This window comes from Sarcophilus harrisii, chromosome 1 (genome assembly GCF_902635505.1).
Source record: "Sarcophilus harrisii chromosome 1, mSarHar1.11, whole genome shotgun sequence".
NCBI lineage: Eukaryota > Metazoa > Chordata > Mammalia > Dasyuromorphia > Dasyuridae > Sarcophilus > Sarcophilus harrisii.
The window spans coordinates 277530435-277547737 of record NC_045426.1 but is presented as its reverse complement, the minus strand read 5'-3'; the positions used below and the strand labels follow the sequence as shown (position 1 = coordinate 277547737).

General features: G+C 33.5%; 1 protein-coding gene across 3 annotated transcripts in view; it reads left to right on the top strand.

Annotated features, from left to right (window-relative positions):
* Nucleotides 1-17303, top strand: part of SUSD1 (sushi domain containing 1) — a 296420-nt gene that overhangs the window by 213975 nt on the left and 65142 nt on the right. For 2 of the 3 annotated variants that reach the window (XM_031942900.1, XM_031942890.1), the window contains exons 13-14: nucleotides 8024-8120; nucleotides 14916-15171. In XM_031942900.1, coding sequence (XP_031798760.1) covers nucleotides 8024-8120; nucleotides 14916-15171 — 353 coding nt within the window. Of the gene's footprint in view, nucleotides 1-8023; nucleotides 8121-13474; nucleotides 14189-14915; nucleotides 15172-17303 lie in introns of those variants that run through there. The other variant, XM_031942907.1, reaches the window with a different exon arrangement.

Sequence of the window (17303 nt, the reverse complement as noted above, 5' to 3'; positions counted from 1 at the left end):
CTAAAGAAGTAAAAATAACTTATCTAGCATTGCATAGCTAGCTAGTAAGTATTTGAGACTGTATTAAAGCCTAAGCCTTCCTGATTGCTAATTCAATATCTTTCCATTCATTAGAAATGTTGTTGAAAATCATCCACTCCAATTCATCTTTGATCAAGAAATCATTTTTCAGTATCTAAAACAAATAATTAATTGCTTGAAGACCTCCAATGAGGGGGAATCTCCTACAATTTGGGGGTTGGTAATTGTGAGCAAGAATTTATTATATGGATCCATTGATCTTATTGATGTTGGAACAATTTCCCTTGGCATAACATACATTTTTATTTTGTCCAATTAATATCCAGCTCCTTTCATAAATTCTCAATAAAGGATATATACACATGTATATATAACTATTAAATTATAGAGAGAATATATATTATATATACATATATATTTGACTATGAGTATTCTAGGATTTTTAAATTTCATGGACATCAGTGTAATCAGTTATATCTTGATCTCTTGCTCTCCTTATATGATGAGTCTATCTTAGGTAGGTTGTTCAGATGGATAATGACCTGGGCCCAGAACTCAATGGAAAGTAGAAAGCAGAACAGATTTTATTTGAAAAACTGTAATGTTTTCAGTTATCTCAGACACCTTCCTAAAAATTTATCTTTCAAAAATACCAATTTTTAAGTTGGTATTTAAACACTGGTATGTTGTATGGAGCACTGTTATCTGAAAAGAATCAAAATGGCAAGTGGGACCCAAAAAGTCAGTAGAAAAATATATAATGAGGATATAAGAGACCTGAAGCATATTATCTTTGAGGATTTGTTTTTAGGAAATGGCATCAAAGGTAGCAGGAGAATATAAACTTCTTAAGGGAAAGGCTTGGCTTTGTCTTGTTTAGTTAAATGTTCAATAAACCGTTTTTTAAAAAATTTCATTTAAACTGAATATATAATTAAAATAGGAGATGCTATACAGATTTAGAGATTTATATTTATAAGATTTAGAGAGCAATACATGGAATATTACAAGTAGAGAAACATCTCTAGTTCTGAGTAATATTTAGGAAGGACTGTTCAAAAGGATTGCAGCGTTTAAGAAGATGTGAATAGGTTGCAATTTATACTGAGGATGGGATTACTTACATTGATGGATTCATTGGTATGGTACAAATAGCATTAGATTAATATTAGGGAATCTGGTTTTAAACTAAGCTCTGGGGTTCCCATCCCAACTCTGACACATATTTGTTATATGAGACTGAAATTTTAACCCCAGCTAGCCCATTTTCTGTTGTCACCAACTACATATTAGTCCACAATCAAATTGAAATATCTGTCTGGTTATTGGTTTCTGTGTCTGAAAAAAAGAGAATGAGACTAAAATGGTTTCTCAAGACTCCTCCCCCCCCCCCCCCCCCCAGTTCTGAAGTTATGATTCCAGGTTGCTAAATGAGGCTAAATGAGGCTACTGTTCTATTTACCATTGACTTCCTTTATGTCATATGGAGAAGGAAGTATGGTTTAGTTAAGAACTGGGAAAAAACCCAACAATTGAGTACTACTTGACTTTGGGGATTTCACTACTAGAAATATGATTGAATGTTGTTAATTGAAAAAGATTTTAAAAAAACCCTATCTATATTAAAAAAAAAAAATCAGCAAAGCAGCTTTACATGTTAACAGGAGGGGAAAAAAAAAAAACCCATGGTAATTACAGGATTTCACAGTTGAAAGTGCTCTTCTTATTTCAAAAGGCCCCTGACCATCGGTTTCCTCTACAAAATTGCCAAGTGGGCATGCAGACTCTGTTTGGTTTTCCCCTATAATAAAGAGGAACCTACTTCTTCCTGAGACAGGTAGTGTCATGTTGTGATGGCTCTAGTTGATGGGGATTTTTTCTTTTTAGAGATACGAAATGCTTACCTTTTACAATATTGACCTATTTTCTAGACTTCTACTCTTTGGAACTAACCAGCAAAAGAAAATTGAAAAAAAAACAAAACCCTCCCATCATGTCTCTATTCAGCCTTTTCTTCTTCAGGTTATACATTATCCTAATTTATTCAGCTGATCCTTTCAAGGCAGGATATCCAGTCTCCTCATCTTCATGGTCAACCAATTTTTTACATTCTTCAGCTTATTAATGTTCTTCCTTAAATGTGTTACTCAGATTTGAAAATGGTACATAAGAGCAGGAGTTTTTCACCTTTCAAGTGACATTTATTCCTTTGGCAGCTGATGAAACCCGTTATGGAACCCTCTTCAGAATCATATTTCTAAACAGTTGAAGGAAATGTTAAGTTTCTCTACGAAAATCAAGATGGACTTTTTCCCCATCTAAGACCATGAGCCCATGACACCTCAAGTTGAGAACCCATTTTTAAAATCATCTGACTGGTACAGAGCCCAGAGGAACTCTCCCATAATCTCTTCTGTTTAAGACACATTGTCTTTCTAAGATCTATTTAATCTAAGGTCTTATTAGCCCTTATTTGATCATCACCCCACACAGTTGGCACACATTAAACTTGCAATCCTCTAAAATCTCTAGATATTTTTCATTCAAACTATTAATTAGTTGTATTACCCCCTTTCTATGCTGTGTGAAGTTGATTTTTTTTTAACTTTGAGGGGTGGCACTTTACATCTTAAAATTGATTTCCCCCCTATTTCTCCTTACTTCCCCCTCCCCAATTTTCAAAATTGTTCTACCTTATCAACATCTTTTTTATCACTTCCATTGTTAGCTGTTTCACATAGCTTTATGTCATCTTGAAAAGTGATAAGCATACCATCTGTACCTTTACTGAAGACATCAAAGAAAGCATTATATTGTATAGGACAGATTATTATATTGCAAGGACAGATCCTAGTCTCCAAAATGATATTGATATATTAATATTTACTCCTTGTAGGACTGAGGATTGGGGAAATGACTGAATACATTTTGGCGTATAAATGCAATGAGATATTACGGTGTTATAAAGAAAGGACCAATAAGAAAACACAAAGATGTAGGACGTGATTTAAAGTGAAGAATGCAAAGTCCTCAATCATGTGGATAGTAATGATCCAAATTTTTAAAAATTTAAAAAGTTCTAACATTTTACAAACCTTTATATTAGTTGATTCCTAACACTATATGCACTGATTAAAGATTCATATTAAAATATTGGAACTAAATATTCAGAAAAAAAAAGAAGGGCGCTTGACTGAAGGAATGTCTGCCATGTCAGTAAGTGCTTGATGATTTGTGAATAAACTTCAAAATCCAATGTAGAAAGTGTCCCAAAAGTTTGAGTGCAGTGACCTCTACTAAGATTTTGGGGATACCTTATAGATATAATTATAGTTTCAAATTTACTGTGAAAGGCTAAACTTGAGGTTTTGTTCTTTTTATTTGAATCACAGAATTGATATAGAAAGGGCCACAGAGGTAATCTAGATCTGAATAAAGAGCACCTTCACACACACCTTTTTAAAGCAGATATTTTTAAGAAGACAAGATTTACTCTCGAGGCAAATTCTAGAGAATACATTATCACAAGAAGTAATTCTATCAAAAAATGAAATAGGGCTGTGACAAATTAGGAATATTTGTAAACAAATATAAAGTCTACCTATATCAAAAAGCTGAAATTCAACAAAATGACTGATGGTTTCTCCTATTAAACTGATTTCTATTTGTTAAATCTTTTTTTTTTTAATTTTAGAGGCAATTTGACTTGATAGCCCAGGGTTAACAGCTAATAAGGAATGACTTCAAATAAGTTTATTATTTTCACTTATGCTATATTTTTCAAGTCATTGAAAACAGACATATTAATTCAAAAGCCAGCTGAAAGGTCTCTGAGTATATATGACAAATCATAACAGTTCATACTGTGGTAAATAAAGGCAGTTTTAAAATACTTTAACAAAGAAGTAGACACATGAAAAATATACCCCTCAATAATATTAATTTATGTCTATGACACAAAGTGAAAAGAGAATTTACATTTAATAAGGAATATACTTCTCATGATGGAAAATACTCACATGCTATTAACCAGTAAATTAGTCCTACTTACTGTCTCCTTCCTCCCCACTAAAAGTTTAAATTGCCCTTTTATCAAAGAGAAAAAAAAAATTCCCTCTCAGAGTTCCTCAAAAGGAGTCAACTTAAAATTTTTAATTTATTTCTCCATAAACTTTAAATTTGATCTAATGATTACAAAAAAATTCAGCATTTATATAGTGCTCCTTTTTGAGCTAAAAGCAGCAACTTTTGTCTGGAAAAGATTACCCCTGTGGAAATATTTCTGTATACTTGTTAAGTTAGTATTCTAAGAAGACACTTTTCTGAGTTTCAAGGCTTAGCATTACTACATAGGAATCTTCTTTACTCAAAAGGTAACACTGCCTAAAAAATTTTCTATAAACTAGAAATATCTGAGAAACTCTTTTCCAAAGTCTACCTATAACAAAAAGTTGAAATTCAACAAAATGACTGGTAGTTTCTTCCACTAAATTAATTATTATTTGTTAAATCTAATTTTTAAAAATTTTGCGTGCAATTTAAATTAAGTGACTGGTTCAGGGTCAACAGCTAAAAAGTGTCTGAAGCTGGATTTGAACTGTTCTTCTGATTCCAGGCCAATGACCTATCCACTGTACCATCTCACTGTCTCAAAACATTTCTTAATCACTAATAAAAAGCCATTCAACCAATGATGATTAAAAATATGCACTTGAAAGATTTGTGACAATAACAGTATGATTCTTCCTCCTTTAAAATTTTTAAAATAAATTTCTAGTCATATTGAGTTCTTAAAGAAGGCAAAGTTTTTTTTTTTTTAATAGCTTTTTATTGACAGAACATATGCATGGGTAATTTTTACAACATTGTCCCTTGCTCTCACTTCTGTTCCAACTTTTCCCTTCCCTCTCTTGACCTCCTCCCCTAAGATGGCAGGCAGTCTCTTACATGTTAAACATGTTAAAGTATATCTTAGATTCAGAAGGTAGAAATAACCTGGGGAAAAAAAAATGCAAGTAGTCCACATTCATTTCCCAGTGTTCAGAAGGCAAAGAAGTTAATTCATTATTGATTACAGCTGGTTCCACTGATTGGATGCATAAATGCCTGAAATTTTTACTGTGTAAACCTGTAATCTTCAAAACAATATATGAAAACAAATCTTTTAAAGATGTTTAGATATTAGCCATAGCCCAAATATCAGATATTGATATGAATCATTCCCTTTGGAAAAACCACAATTGGCTCATATTTCTTTGACTTTCTAGTCGGTCAACAAGCTTTTTTTTTTTTTTTTTGCTGAGGCAATTGGGTGACTTTCCTAGGGTAACACAGCTAGGAAGTGTCAAGTATCTGAGATTAGATTTGAATTTAGGTTCTCCTGACTTCAGGGTTGGTGCTCTGCCTAGCTGCCCCAGTCAACAAGCATTTTAAAGCACCTACTCTCTTTCAGGCACTTTGGTAAGTATTAGAAAGATCACAAATTTCTATCTTATCAGGGCAAAGCCTTATTAGGTGTTTTAAACTACAGAAATAGCCAACAACCCTTAGAATTCAAAAGGAAAAGAAATTGTATTTGGATTTTACACAATCATTTTTAGAATAAAGCTACCTATCATGCAACTGTTTGTGTAAGAATCACTAAAAGGGTTATCTGCCCCCTCCTCCATTTTGTTTTATAAGATGATAATGGACTTTTTTTCAGGTCTAATTATCGTTTGTCAGACTAGAATGGGGCACCCACCCCAATTTTCAGTTTGATGTTGAATTGTTTAAATATTTATTAAAACTGCTTTTGAATCCCAGCAAAGTAAGTTTCAGTGATACTGAGGTAAACAAATATGTAACTGGCTGTACAACACTTTAACCCTATTTTCTTCTAGAAATTTCACTTTGATAGTCTCATCTTGTGTATTTGAGCTTATTTTCCTTTATGGGCTTGGAAAAGATGCTTTAATCATTTAGCCTCTAGTAAAGTGTTTATATCAGATGAGCAAGATTCAGGTTCCTCTTATAACAGAGCAGTATGCATCATATTTTCAGACAACTGGTACTTTTATATATTTTCACAGCTATTCATGTATTTTGGACTGTGTGATCACACTTTCAATTAAAAAAATAATAATAGCTCCAAAAAGTGTTTTTCCATCTTTAGCCAACAGTTTTTGGATATCCATACTGTAGTCAAATTGTTAATGGAGTTCTAGACTTCACCTTAAGTCAGCTCATGTTCCCTTTGAATATATACCATCTGGGAGAGTGGGAAGAGTTGGTTTCCGTATGTTTTTATATTTTTTCTTCTAATCTCTTACTATTTCAAACTGAACTTCAAGTTGATGACCCATTACTTTTGAGTCTGATCCATTTTCTCAGAATCAATTTGATGAATATGTTTTTAGGTTTTTTTAGACTTCGTTTTCTTTTAAGTTCTAAATTTCTCCATTATCACAAATGGACACATTACACATTGACCCAATATTGTGATGTCATTTTGGTCCTCTTTTAAACATAAAGGACAATTTCTCTTCTGAAGAATTTTTAGATTCATTTGCTAAAGTAATTGGCCTAATTTATTTTCGATGTTCTCTGACCACTTTGAAATAGTATGTCCCTAATGATCCTTTACCCTCTCATCTCTCACATATTTGGTGCTATCAGTTATGACTTAGAGGTTTGTGATAACCCAAATCATGTTGATAATAAGCACTTCATATTTGTTTTACAGGCTTTCTCTTGAGAATCTTCAAGTTCTCTAGGGTCTGTCACCAGGATCTTTACTGCTAGATTGGGTGGGTGGGGGAGTTTTGGGGCCATGAGCAGGCATTATCTCTGATGTCCTCATATAGCACTGATTATTCTGAGGAAAACTATCTGAGAGCAAGAAAGGAAGGGGAACTAGTTCTGCCTCTGTTCTGGTCTCTTAACCCCTGGCAACCACAGAGTTTGTCATTGACATCCTAAACTGCCAACACAGCCTCTTGCTCCTGGTACCCTTTTTAGATGAAACTTAGAAATTCCATCTACAACATAATTGATAAATGGTCATTTTGCTTTCACTTGAATATCTCCAAAGAGGGAGAAAGTCATTATCTCTCAAAGCAGTCCATTCCACTATAGGATAGTTCTAGCTGTGAGGAAGGTTGTTTTCATTTATTTGTTTTAATAAATTTTTATTTTGAACTTAAAAACCAAATAAAATGGTCATTTGCAGAGGAGAAGGAAAAAAAAAGGATTGTATACAAAATTGCATTTGTCAGTAAAATGTATAAAAGCAACTTTCAAAGCTAACCTGCTTTATATACTTTCTTTCTGACTTATGTCCTTTTTTTTGAATAAAAAGAAAAAAAAAAGATGTTTTAATGACCCTTTCCTGCATTCTTTCTTTCTTCACTCCTTTCATCTTCTTTCTTTCTTTTTTCTTTTTTTCTTTTCTTTCTTCCTTCCTTCCTTTCTCTCTCCCTCCTTTTCTCCCTTCCCTTTCCTTCCTTTCCTTTCTTTTCCCTTCTCTTCCCTTCCCTATTCCTTTTCCTTCCTTTCTCCCTCTTTCCTTCCCCCCTCCTTTCCTCCTTCTCTCCTTCCCTCCTTCTCCTGCCTCTCTCTCTCATATCCCTATCTTTCTTTGCCTTCTTCTCTTCTTTTGAAAAAGAAAAAGAAATGTATCAAATTTGTCAAGAAAAAGAAATTTAAATATTAATTGTGTCCAAAAATGAGTGTCTCATGTATTTTAAGTTTATCTCGCCAGGAGGCAGGGAAGTTTTTCTCTGTTTCAAAACAGAAAAAGGGAAAAAAAAAGCTTCTTTAAATTTTTCTTTTTGCAACCTTCCAACTGTTTCTAGTTCTTTGGTCTGGATATAATTAACAAAATTTAATCCCTCTTTTTCAGTTTAAGTCCTTTTATAAATATATGATTTGATCTGGGCCTAATGAACCAAATTTAATCTCTCTTTTTCAGTTCTCAAAGTCCTTTTGTAAATATATGATTTCTTTTACTTGTTTATTTTAGAGCCTCCAATTCCAAACATAGAGTTTATTGCAGTACAAGGAGATCCTTTACCAGCCCTGAGTCTACGGAAAGCAGAGGACAGAAATGGACCCATCAGGTCAGTAATTATGGCTTTTGCAAAGTTGCAAAATTACTACTGTTAATCTACTAGTACAATTGTTGTTGAGCTAGATTTTTGTTTTTATTTTTGTTTCCTGAGGGATCGATCATGCTTATACATGGTTGTTATGTTTATCAGATGGTTTGGGGAGTATATTTATTTGGAATAATTGCTAAAGCAGTTCGAGAATGGTACTGCTAAATACAACAATTCCCTTTTTGGTCCTATGATCCTGAACTTCACTCTTAATATCAGTTATCTTCTACCATGATAGAAATGCTTGCCCAAGTATGCTTAGTCAAAAGGAATGAGTCATAAATAAAACAAATCACTAAAAAAAAAAAAACCCACCTGTGGCTAATTCATTGCAAAACATCTCTATTGAAATATCTCCATTGATGGGTTAGCAGCATCATTTCACATATCAAAAAGAGTATAAAATGTAGCTGTTAAGATTTACAAAATGTTTTTTAACATGGTTCATCTTTATCCTGTGGTGTATATAGTGATTTGTTCTGAGAAGCCATTTAGATAATGAGTCTCCCAGAAAGGTCTGCAGGTGATATATTGCATATTTAGGATGAGGCATCTGTGCACTCCAGGCAAGGTCCTGAAATTGTATTGGATCATGTGTTACTGTCCAGGGAAAGCTTTGAGTCTTCACTGTAATGCATGGCACAACTTATCAGAAATGTCTAGGGATCATGAAAATAAGAACTTCTTGTTCTTAAGAATATATTCATTTACAAAAGATTATATTAAAAGATTTCCCATGTTTTACTCTATTAAAATATTGAAGGCTCAGCAGCTGCCTTTCTTCTCCACACTTCAGATTCACTTATATGAGGGAATTCTCCATACTCTTTTTTTAAATGAAAGAACTCTGGATTTAGGAGACCGGAATTTTAATTCTGGATAGTCCTCCTCCAACTCACCATTGCCCCAAATTATCTGTCTACCTTGCTCCCTTAATGGTACTTTTATCATTATATTACCTCTCTCTAGATTTTTCATCTCACTTTTATGTTTTGTCTTTCTCAAATAGAATATATGCTACTTGAGGGCAGAAACTGCCTTTCTTTTTGTTTTTATTTAGTACTTGGCACATTTTTTGTTCAGTCATGCCCTACTCTTTATGACTTCATTTGTTGTTTTTTTTTTTTTTTTTTTTTTTTTGGTAAAGATACTGGAATGCTTTGAACATTTCCTCCTCCAGCTCATTTTATAGATGAGGAAAATGAGACAGAGTAAAGTGACTTGTCCAGGGTCACACAACTAGTAGATATCTGAGGCCAAATTTGAACTCAAGAAAAGAAGTCTTCCTAACTCAAGGCCCAGTGCTATCTAGCAGCCCATACCTAGCACATAGTAAGAACTTAAAAGTTCTGCCCATCTATATATCTCTTTGCTTACCTGCCAGTCTATTTATCAGTTGTTTCTATGATCTTGGAAAAGTAACTTCCTTTCTCTAATCCTCATTTTTTTTTCTTATCTCACTCTATAATTATACATTTTAATTCCTTATCTATCAAGTTATGTTATTTTATACATATTATTTTTATTTATTTATTTTATAATATTTGTTTTTACAAATGCATGCAAAAATAGTTTTCAACATTCACCTTTACAAAATCTTGTATCCTGAATTTTTCTTTAATTCTCTCCTCTCCCTTAATAGCAAGCAATCTTATATAGGTTAAACGTGAGCAATTCTTTCTTCTATTTCTTCTTCTTCTTCTCCTTCTTCTTTTTCTTCTTCTTCTCCTTCTTCTTCTCCTTCTTCTTCTCCTTCTTCTTCTTCTCCTTCTCCCCATGTACAGCTCTTCTAAACATATTTCTATATTTGTCATGCTGCACAAAAAAATCAGATCAAAAGGGGGAAAAAAAAGAGGAAAAAAAAACAAGCAAACAAACACGGTAAAAATATTATGCTTTAATCAATATTTAATCTCCACGGTTCTTTCTCTAGATAAGGATGGCTCTTTCCATCACAAGCCTATTGGAATTTATGCATCTTCTAAACTAGCTTTTCTCAATATATGGTCTACAGACTCCTAAGGGTCCATAGAACCCCTTCAAGAGGTTCCATAAGCTCAAAAATTTTATGTTGTTGTATCATATCTGACTCTTTGTGACCTGTGTACCATAGCATGCCAATAATGTTCCTGAAGTTTTCTTGGCAAAGATACAACAATGGTTTGCCATTTCCTTCACCAGTAGATTAAAGCAAACAGAAGTTGATTTATCTAGAATCACACAACTAGTAAGTAATTGGTAAGGCCAGATTTGAACTCAAAGGTCTTCCTGAGTTCAGATCTATGGAATCATCAATGAACCATCTAGATGCCTCCTGAGGTTAAACTATTTTCACAATAATACAAAGCATTTTTGGCTTATTAAATTACTCCTTACTATTCCATATATGTATAGGTATATATATATATATATATATATATATATATGTGTGAAGCCATATTTTCTTCGCAGACTTCAACCAAAACAATATATCACTACAGATTGAATACAAAAGAATACTGGAGAATTGAACTATCTTCTATTAAGCTAGACATTAAAAAGATTTGCAAAAATATATGACAAAGGGGGCAGCGAGGTATTGCAGTGGATAGAATACCAGCCCTGAAATCAGGAGGACCTGAGTTCAAATCTGGTCTCAGATACTTAACACTTCCAGCTGTGTGACCCCTAAGTGGGGTCATTTAACCCCAATTGCCTCAGCAAAAAAAAAAAAAAAAATATGACAATGCCATTCTAATCACTGGGTTTTTTTTTTTGTAAAATATAGTTATTTTTCATATATTATATTAACATCAGTAGATTTGTTATTGTTATTTTGATGTAATTAACAAATATTTTAAAAATCTATCAGTTTCCATTTCTAATACAGTAAATATAAATAAATATAATACCCATAACAAAAGCTTTCTGGGGGTCCTCAATAATTTTTAAAAGTATAAAAGCATTTTGATACCCCAAAGTCTGAGAACCACTATCCTAAGTGATAGTATTCATGACATTGATAGGTAAGAAAGAGAGCATGAGATGGTATATAGGAACATTGTGTTCAATCAAAAAATCACAGAGTTTATCATAGAAGGAAGTATAGATGCTCTTTAGCAAATTGAGATCAAGGGAAATGAAGTCACTTGCTCAGGGTTATAGAAATAGAATTAAATCATAGATTTAGAGCAAGAGGGGACCTTGGAGGCCATCCAATTCAAAGTTGCAAATTCACAGACTATCTGCTGCTATTATATAAGAAACCACTTATAAAAGACATAAGGAGAAGATTGGAGTTGTGAACCAAGGTCCTAGGATTCCAGTTTTTTCTCTATGTCGCATTGTCTCTTAGACACATAGACACTTGTTTCTCCTAATTTTCTATTAGTCTGCAGACAGCTTCTCTCCAGAGGTGTTTTGAATAAAGTCAATGTTAAACATATATTTCATGAAAGGAATTGCAGAGTAATGTATTGAAGATTAGATTCAGAATCAAGGAGACACCTACTCTATGATGCTGAGCAAGTCACTTACCCACTCATCCTTCAATACTAAGTTACTTAAAAGTTATGGACCTGATTTGGTAGAGGAATTCTTTATATTTTTGAAATTATATGTCAAGTAAAAAAAATTCAGCTTGTCTATCCCGAGGGAGAGAGATTTCTGATATCATCCTGACCAAAGTAGTTCTTAATTTATTACCCAATTGCAACATTTCTGAAAGGTATTTTAAATGGGCTGCCCAAGAAGAGTACAAAAGTATGGGGAAGAATTGCAACATAAAAGTGTAAAAAGGAAAAAAGTTGCATTTGATATTTGAATCAAATGATTGATTATGCCAGTTATCATAAAAAACAATTTATAGCTTTGGTCTTTTTTCTTTTGGCATTTTCTTAAGATTAAGTAGAGCTATGTGTATAAAGATGGAAGACTGAAGGAAACATAGAATTAAGACATAGTAGATGGAGTATTGTATTTGGGGTCAGAAAGACCTGTGTTTGAAATTTGTCTCAGACTCTTGCTAGTTGTGCCTGCCAACTCTGAGCAAGTCACTTGATCCCTGTCTGCCTAAATTTCCTTATTTTAAAATGGACATAATAATAGCATTTACGCAGTTTTTGGGAAGATCAAATGAGATTAATGCTTTGCATACTTTAAAGCACTCTATAAATGCTAGCTGTTATTATGATTAAAGCCAGCTGCTTCACTTTGTCAGGATAAAAAGATAGCCTCCTCTGCCTGGCATTGGTTGCCCCATGAGAATGGAAATCACCAGAACCATCCTGATACATGGTTGATGAATACATTTCCTGTATTTACACAGTAGAGAGGAATATAGTTCCAAGTTGAAAAGAGAATACAAAACTCGGACTTGAAGTCAGGAAGACCCCATCAAATCTTGCCTTGTAGATCTGTTTCCTCATCTGTAAAAGCTATGGTTTTCCCAGTAGTAATATATGACTGTCAAAGTTGGCCTATAAGGAAAGCTGAGCACTAAAGAATTGCTGTTTTCAAATTATGGTGCTGGGAAAAACTTTTCAGTTCCTTTGATAGGAAAGAGATCAAATCAGTCAAAACATAAGGAACTCAATTCAGGCTATTCACTGGAAGCTGAAGCTTAAAAACTTTGGTCACATAATGAGAAGGTGGGACTCTGGTGGGACCCCAATGGTGGGAAAGATTGAAGGCAAAAGGAGAAGGAGATGACAGAGGATGAGATGTAAAGATAAATGTCATGGAAGCAATGAGCATGAACTTAGAGTTTGAGAGATAGTGGAGAATAAAAAGGCTAGTATATTGTGGTCCACAAAGTCACAAAGAATTATACATTACTAAACAATTAAACAACAACAATAATAATGGCGATAACAATATCACTTACTTCACAGTGTTGTTGTGAAGCTCCCAGGACATAATACATGTAAAGCTCTTTGTAAACCAATATACCAGTAATATTTTTGTGCTTTTCTATTTTCCTTGTCCCTATTCTTTTAAAAATGTAATTTAAATCTGAATTTATAGAGATCTATGAGTAGGTAGTAAATACTTGCTGAAGGCCAATATTTTTTCTTTTTTTGGTGTCATTGAGAATTACAAAACAAATTAGTATATATGTGGAGAGGGTTGGAATTGGACAATATGAGTGCAAAAAATGCAAATTTTATTAATATAATCTCTAGAAATGGTTTATGAATAAAATTTTTGTAAATGTGTTTTATATTTTTATATTTTGTATAACAAATTTGTATAATTTGTAATATAGCGTAACAATCAGTTCTTATTATAGTGTACATTTATATGGTGCTTAACTGTTACCAAACGTTTCCTTACAGCTTCACTAAAACCAAGAGGCAGATAGCTCAAGTATCATTATTCCTAATTTTTTTCAATGGAGGAAATGGAGGTTCAAAGGGAATTCCCTATCTAATGTCATTCAACTATTAAATGAAGAACTAAGATCCATATCTTATGGGTTCAGCTATTTTTGAATTATTATAGATTTAATGAGTCTTGAGAATCACCACATTCATATGAAAAATAAATCCATTCCACACATCTGGAGCTGATTTCAACCTTGTGCTTCTCATTTTTATTGATATTGAGATGTTATCTGTACTTCCTCCTGGTAGGTTTTCTATTAGTTGTATAAAGAATTAATTTTAATAGCTAAACATGATATTAAAAACATCGTGTCTGCTTGTGGGTATTTTGTAATGTCTACAATTAAAGCATGAAACTATTCCATAAATCATATAAACTATGTAAATATGTCATTTTACTTTTCTAGATTTTATTTTTTCATCAAAGAGAATGTCATCTGGCTTTGTAGTGCCTCCATTCCTACTCTTTCCTTTGAAAAGATTTTGGACAGAATTTAAAAGCTAGTCAGAAATAAGTATGGCTGGTGAGGGGAGGGGATTTCTAGACCTGTTTTTCCAGAGATGGAAGAAATTCTAGTTATGAAAACTTATCTTGGAAAGTTGCTTGGGTTATAGAGATTAAATGTCTATGGACACAAAGTCAGAGGCAAGAGTTGAACTGAAATCTTCCTGGTTCTAAGGTCACCATAATATTCTGTCTCTCATATAGCACTCATACTGAGCTCTCTTTTGAAAGCCCATGTGATTGACTAGTTGCTTTTTGAAGATTTTAACAATTAATTTTCCTAATGAAGGATATCTAATGAAGAAAATGAATTTGTTTTCAGAAAATTTGGATATGAATTATATTTGTGCTATAATATCTTCAACAAGTCATTTAAACCCTTTAGTCCTCAGTATTTTCATCTTTAAAACAAGAAGATTGAACTGATGATTTCTAAGGTCTGCTCTTCCTCTAATTCCTATGATTGCCTGTCTTCAAGTAACTACACTGTCCTTTTTAAAAATAGGACTTTTCTCTCTGATCACATGAAATGTGTTAATTAATTAAATGTCAAAACATAAAGGATACTTGTTGAAGGCCAATATTTTTGTTTTTTTATTTGAATGTTATTGGCATCTGCAGAGCAGAGCAGTGACTATGAAAAAGGTTCATATTGGATGTTTTGAATGCAAAAAGTCAAATTTTGCATAAAAACATACAGACAAGTTCATAAAACTCTTCCAATATTTGAGATCAGAATTGACTCTGATTTTCAATTCACAATCTGGTAGGAACATTATGTACTGTTTTCAGAAATAATGCCTGGCTTTCTAAGCCCCATAAATATGTTTGGTCTGGTAAAATGAGATGGGTCATTGATCTGATGTGTGCTTTTCTGTTTAATTCTAGTTCATATCAAGTGTTGGTGCTGCCCTTAGCTCTCCAAAGCAAGTTTCTCTGTGATTCTATACAGAACACCACTTTCTTTACCAATGACTCAAGTACTAAGGGATATGTGGCTGCAGAATTCCTGGCCAAAGACATTACTGACGTCCAAGAGATCTCCCTTGGAGACAGACTATACTATGGGAAATTTTACAATGCACCCTTGAAACCAAGAAGTGACTACTGCATTATATTACGAATCACTAGTGAATGGAATCAGGTACATTCAGAGTCCTTGAAAATTATGTATTTTATTTCTTTGATGTCAAAACACTTTGAGATTTGGGGGGACACCTGGGTTGGTTAAATTCCATTGTTATCTTTTGATTTATATCTCCTTCATTTCTGAATATAGCCCTCACCTCTACCTAGCAAACATCTCTTGCAAAAACCAGTTTTGTAAAATTAACCAACATTTCAACTGAATCTGACAGTGTATACAATCTTTCATACAGTCAACCATTTCTTCAAAGAAGAGAAGGTCTTTTTTCATATTTTCTTGAGGCATAAATTTGGTCATTATTGTAGTGTTAAGTTTTGCTTGTGTTTTTATTCATATTTACACTTTCCATTTACATTTAGCCATTCACCAATTTATTTGCTATTACAAAAGTGTTTCTATAAATATTTTGTTATATATAGGATCTTTGTTTGACTTCTTTGAATCTATGCCTTGCAGTAGAATTTCTTGGTTCCAGGTTGTGGCTATTTTAATCACTTTATTAAAGTTATATAATTTTTTTAAAAAATTGTCTCTCTGTTGTCTGAGATAGACGTTTTAGGCAATAGCCACTGTAATTTCCTGAAACATCTGTTTAGTCTTTGAGTTTTATATGGGCCCTGACTTTTATATGTACCTTTATGTTTTCTGTACTGTGAGAATTTTAGAAGTTTTAGAATCCCTTCATTTTTGTAGTTAAGGAAACTAAGGTGAAGAAATGTTATTTGCCTGAGGCAAAACATGACAGTTTTGTGGTGAGTCCAAAACTTGAATCCAGGTCTTCTGATGCCTATGCCATGTTCTTTGAAATTCCTAGAAACTATAATGATATTTGAGATTTCATGTTTACTTAGGAGCTCATAGGATTCTTTGTGAAGACACTGATTTAAAGAGATTCTCTTCTATCCCTCATGGAAGAGTTCTGCTCAATATTCCTATTCCATCTTGATCTATTTTTATTGAGGAAGTCAAAAACGGAAAGGCATGTAAATACTCCTTGCCTTCATCATTTCGTAGTTACCAGGTCTCCTATCCATCCTGTATTCTTTGTTTGAACAAGGAAAGAAAAAAGCACCAGAGAACTGTTCTGTTTACTGCTCACAACTGTCTCCATTTTTTCCTTCCTTTTTCCCCTTTTCAAGCCTTCTTTGATCATTTGTCTCTTCTCAGATTAAGAACTAAGAATGAATTGTGTGAATTCAGATCTTAAAGAAGCTCAGAGGAAGAGCAGATGGACAAAAAACATTTCAACATTGTTATTGTTCAGTTGTTTTTCAGTTGTATTTAGTTCTTTGTGGCCCCATTTGGGGTTTTCTTGGCAAAGTTACTAGAGTGGATTTGCCTTTTCCTTGTCTAGCTCATTTTGCAGATGAGGAAACAAGCAAATAGAATGAAGTGACTTGCCCCAGAGTCACAGCTAGTAAGTGTCTGAGGCCAGATTTGAATTCAGGAAGATGAATCTTCCTAACTCCAGGCCCAGCACTCTATCCACTGTGCCACCCAACTTCCTGAGCCACTTAGCGTCTCTGTGTTATACAATGTACCAGTAAATATAGAGTACAATGAAACCTTTCTCTTATACCATAATCTTTTCATTTGAGGCTGTGAGTAAAGTTGTCACCCTGGTGAACTCCAGTTCCCCACCCAGAAAGTTATATGAAGACAAGAACGCAATACAGAATATTTCTATTCACTTTCTATTTATGGGGCCTGGATTCAATATAGAAATAGTTCTTGTCATAATGACTCTGTGGTCAGCCTCACTGCTTATCCTGATGATGAAGGGTCAGATAGCATCAGCTCTTACAGAAACTTTACTGGGCAATGTGATTGTCAGGCATGCCTTAGGATTTTAGATTTAGAATTAAAAATGACCCCAGAGTACAACTCCCTCATTTTACAGAGAAGAAACCTATGACTCAGAGGCTAATTAAATTATCCAAGGTCACATAGAGTAGCAGAGCCAAAATTCCAGCTCAGGACCTCTTGCTCTAGGTCCAGTGCTCTTTATATGACACCTAGGAAATTTCCCCAGGGAATTTGGTGGGCATTGGTTAAAATATCATGTTCAGAATGCTTTTTTGCCTTGTAGCATCAGATGTCTGGGACAGGAACAATCCAAACCCTAGACC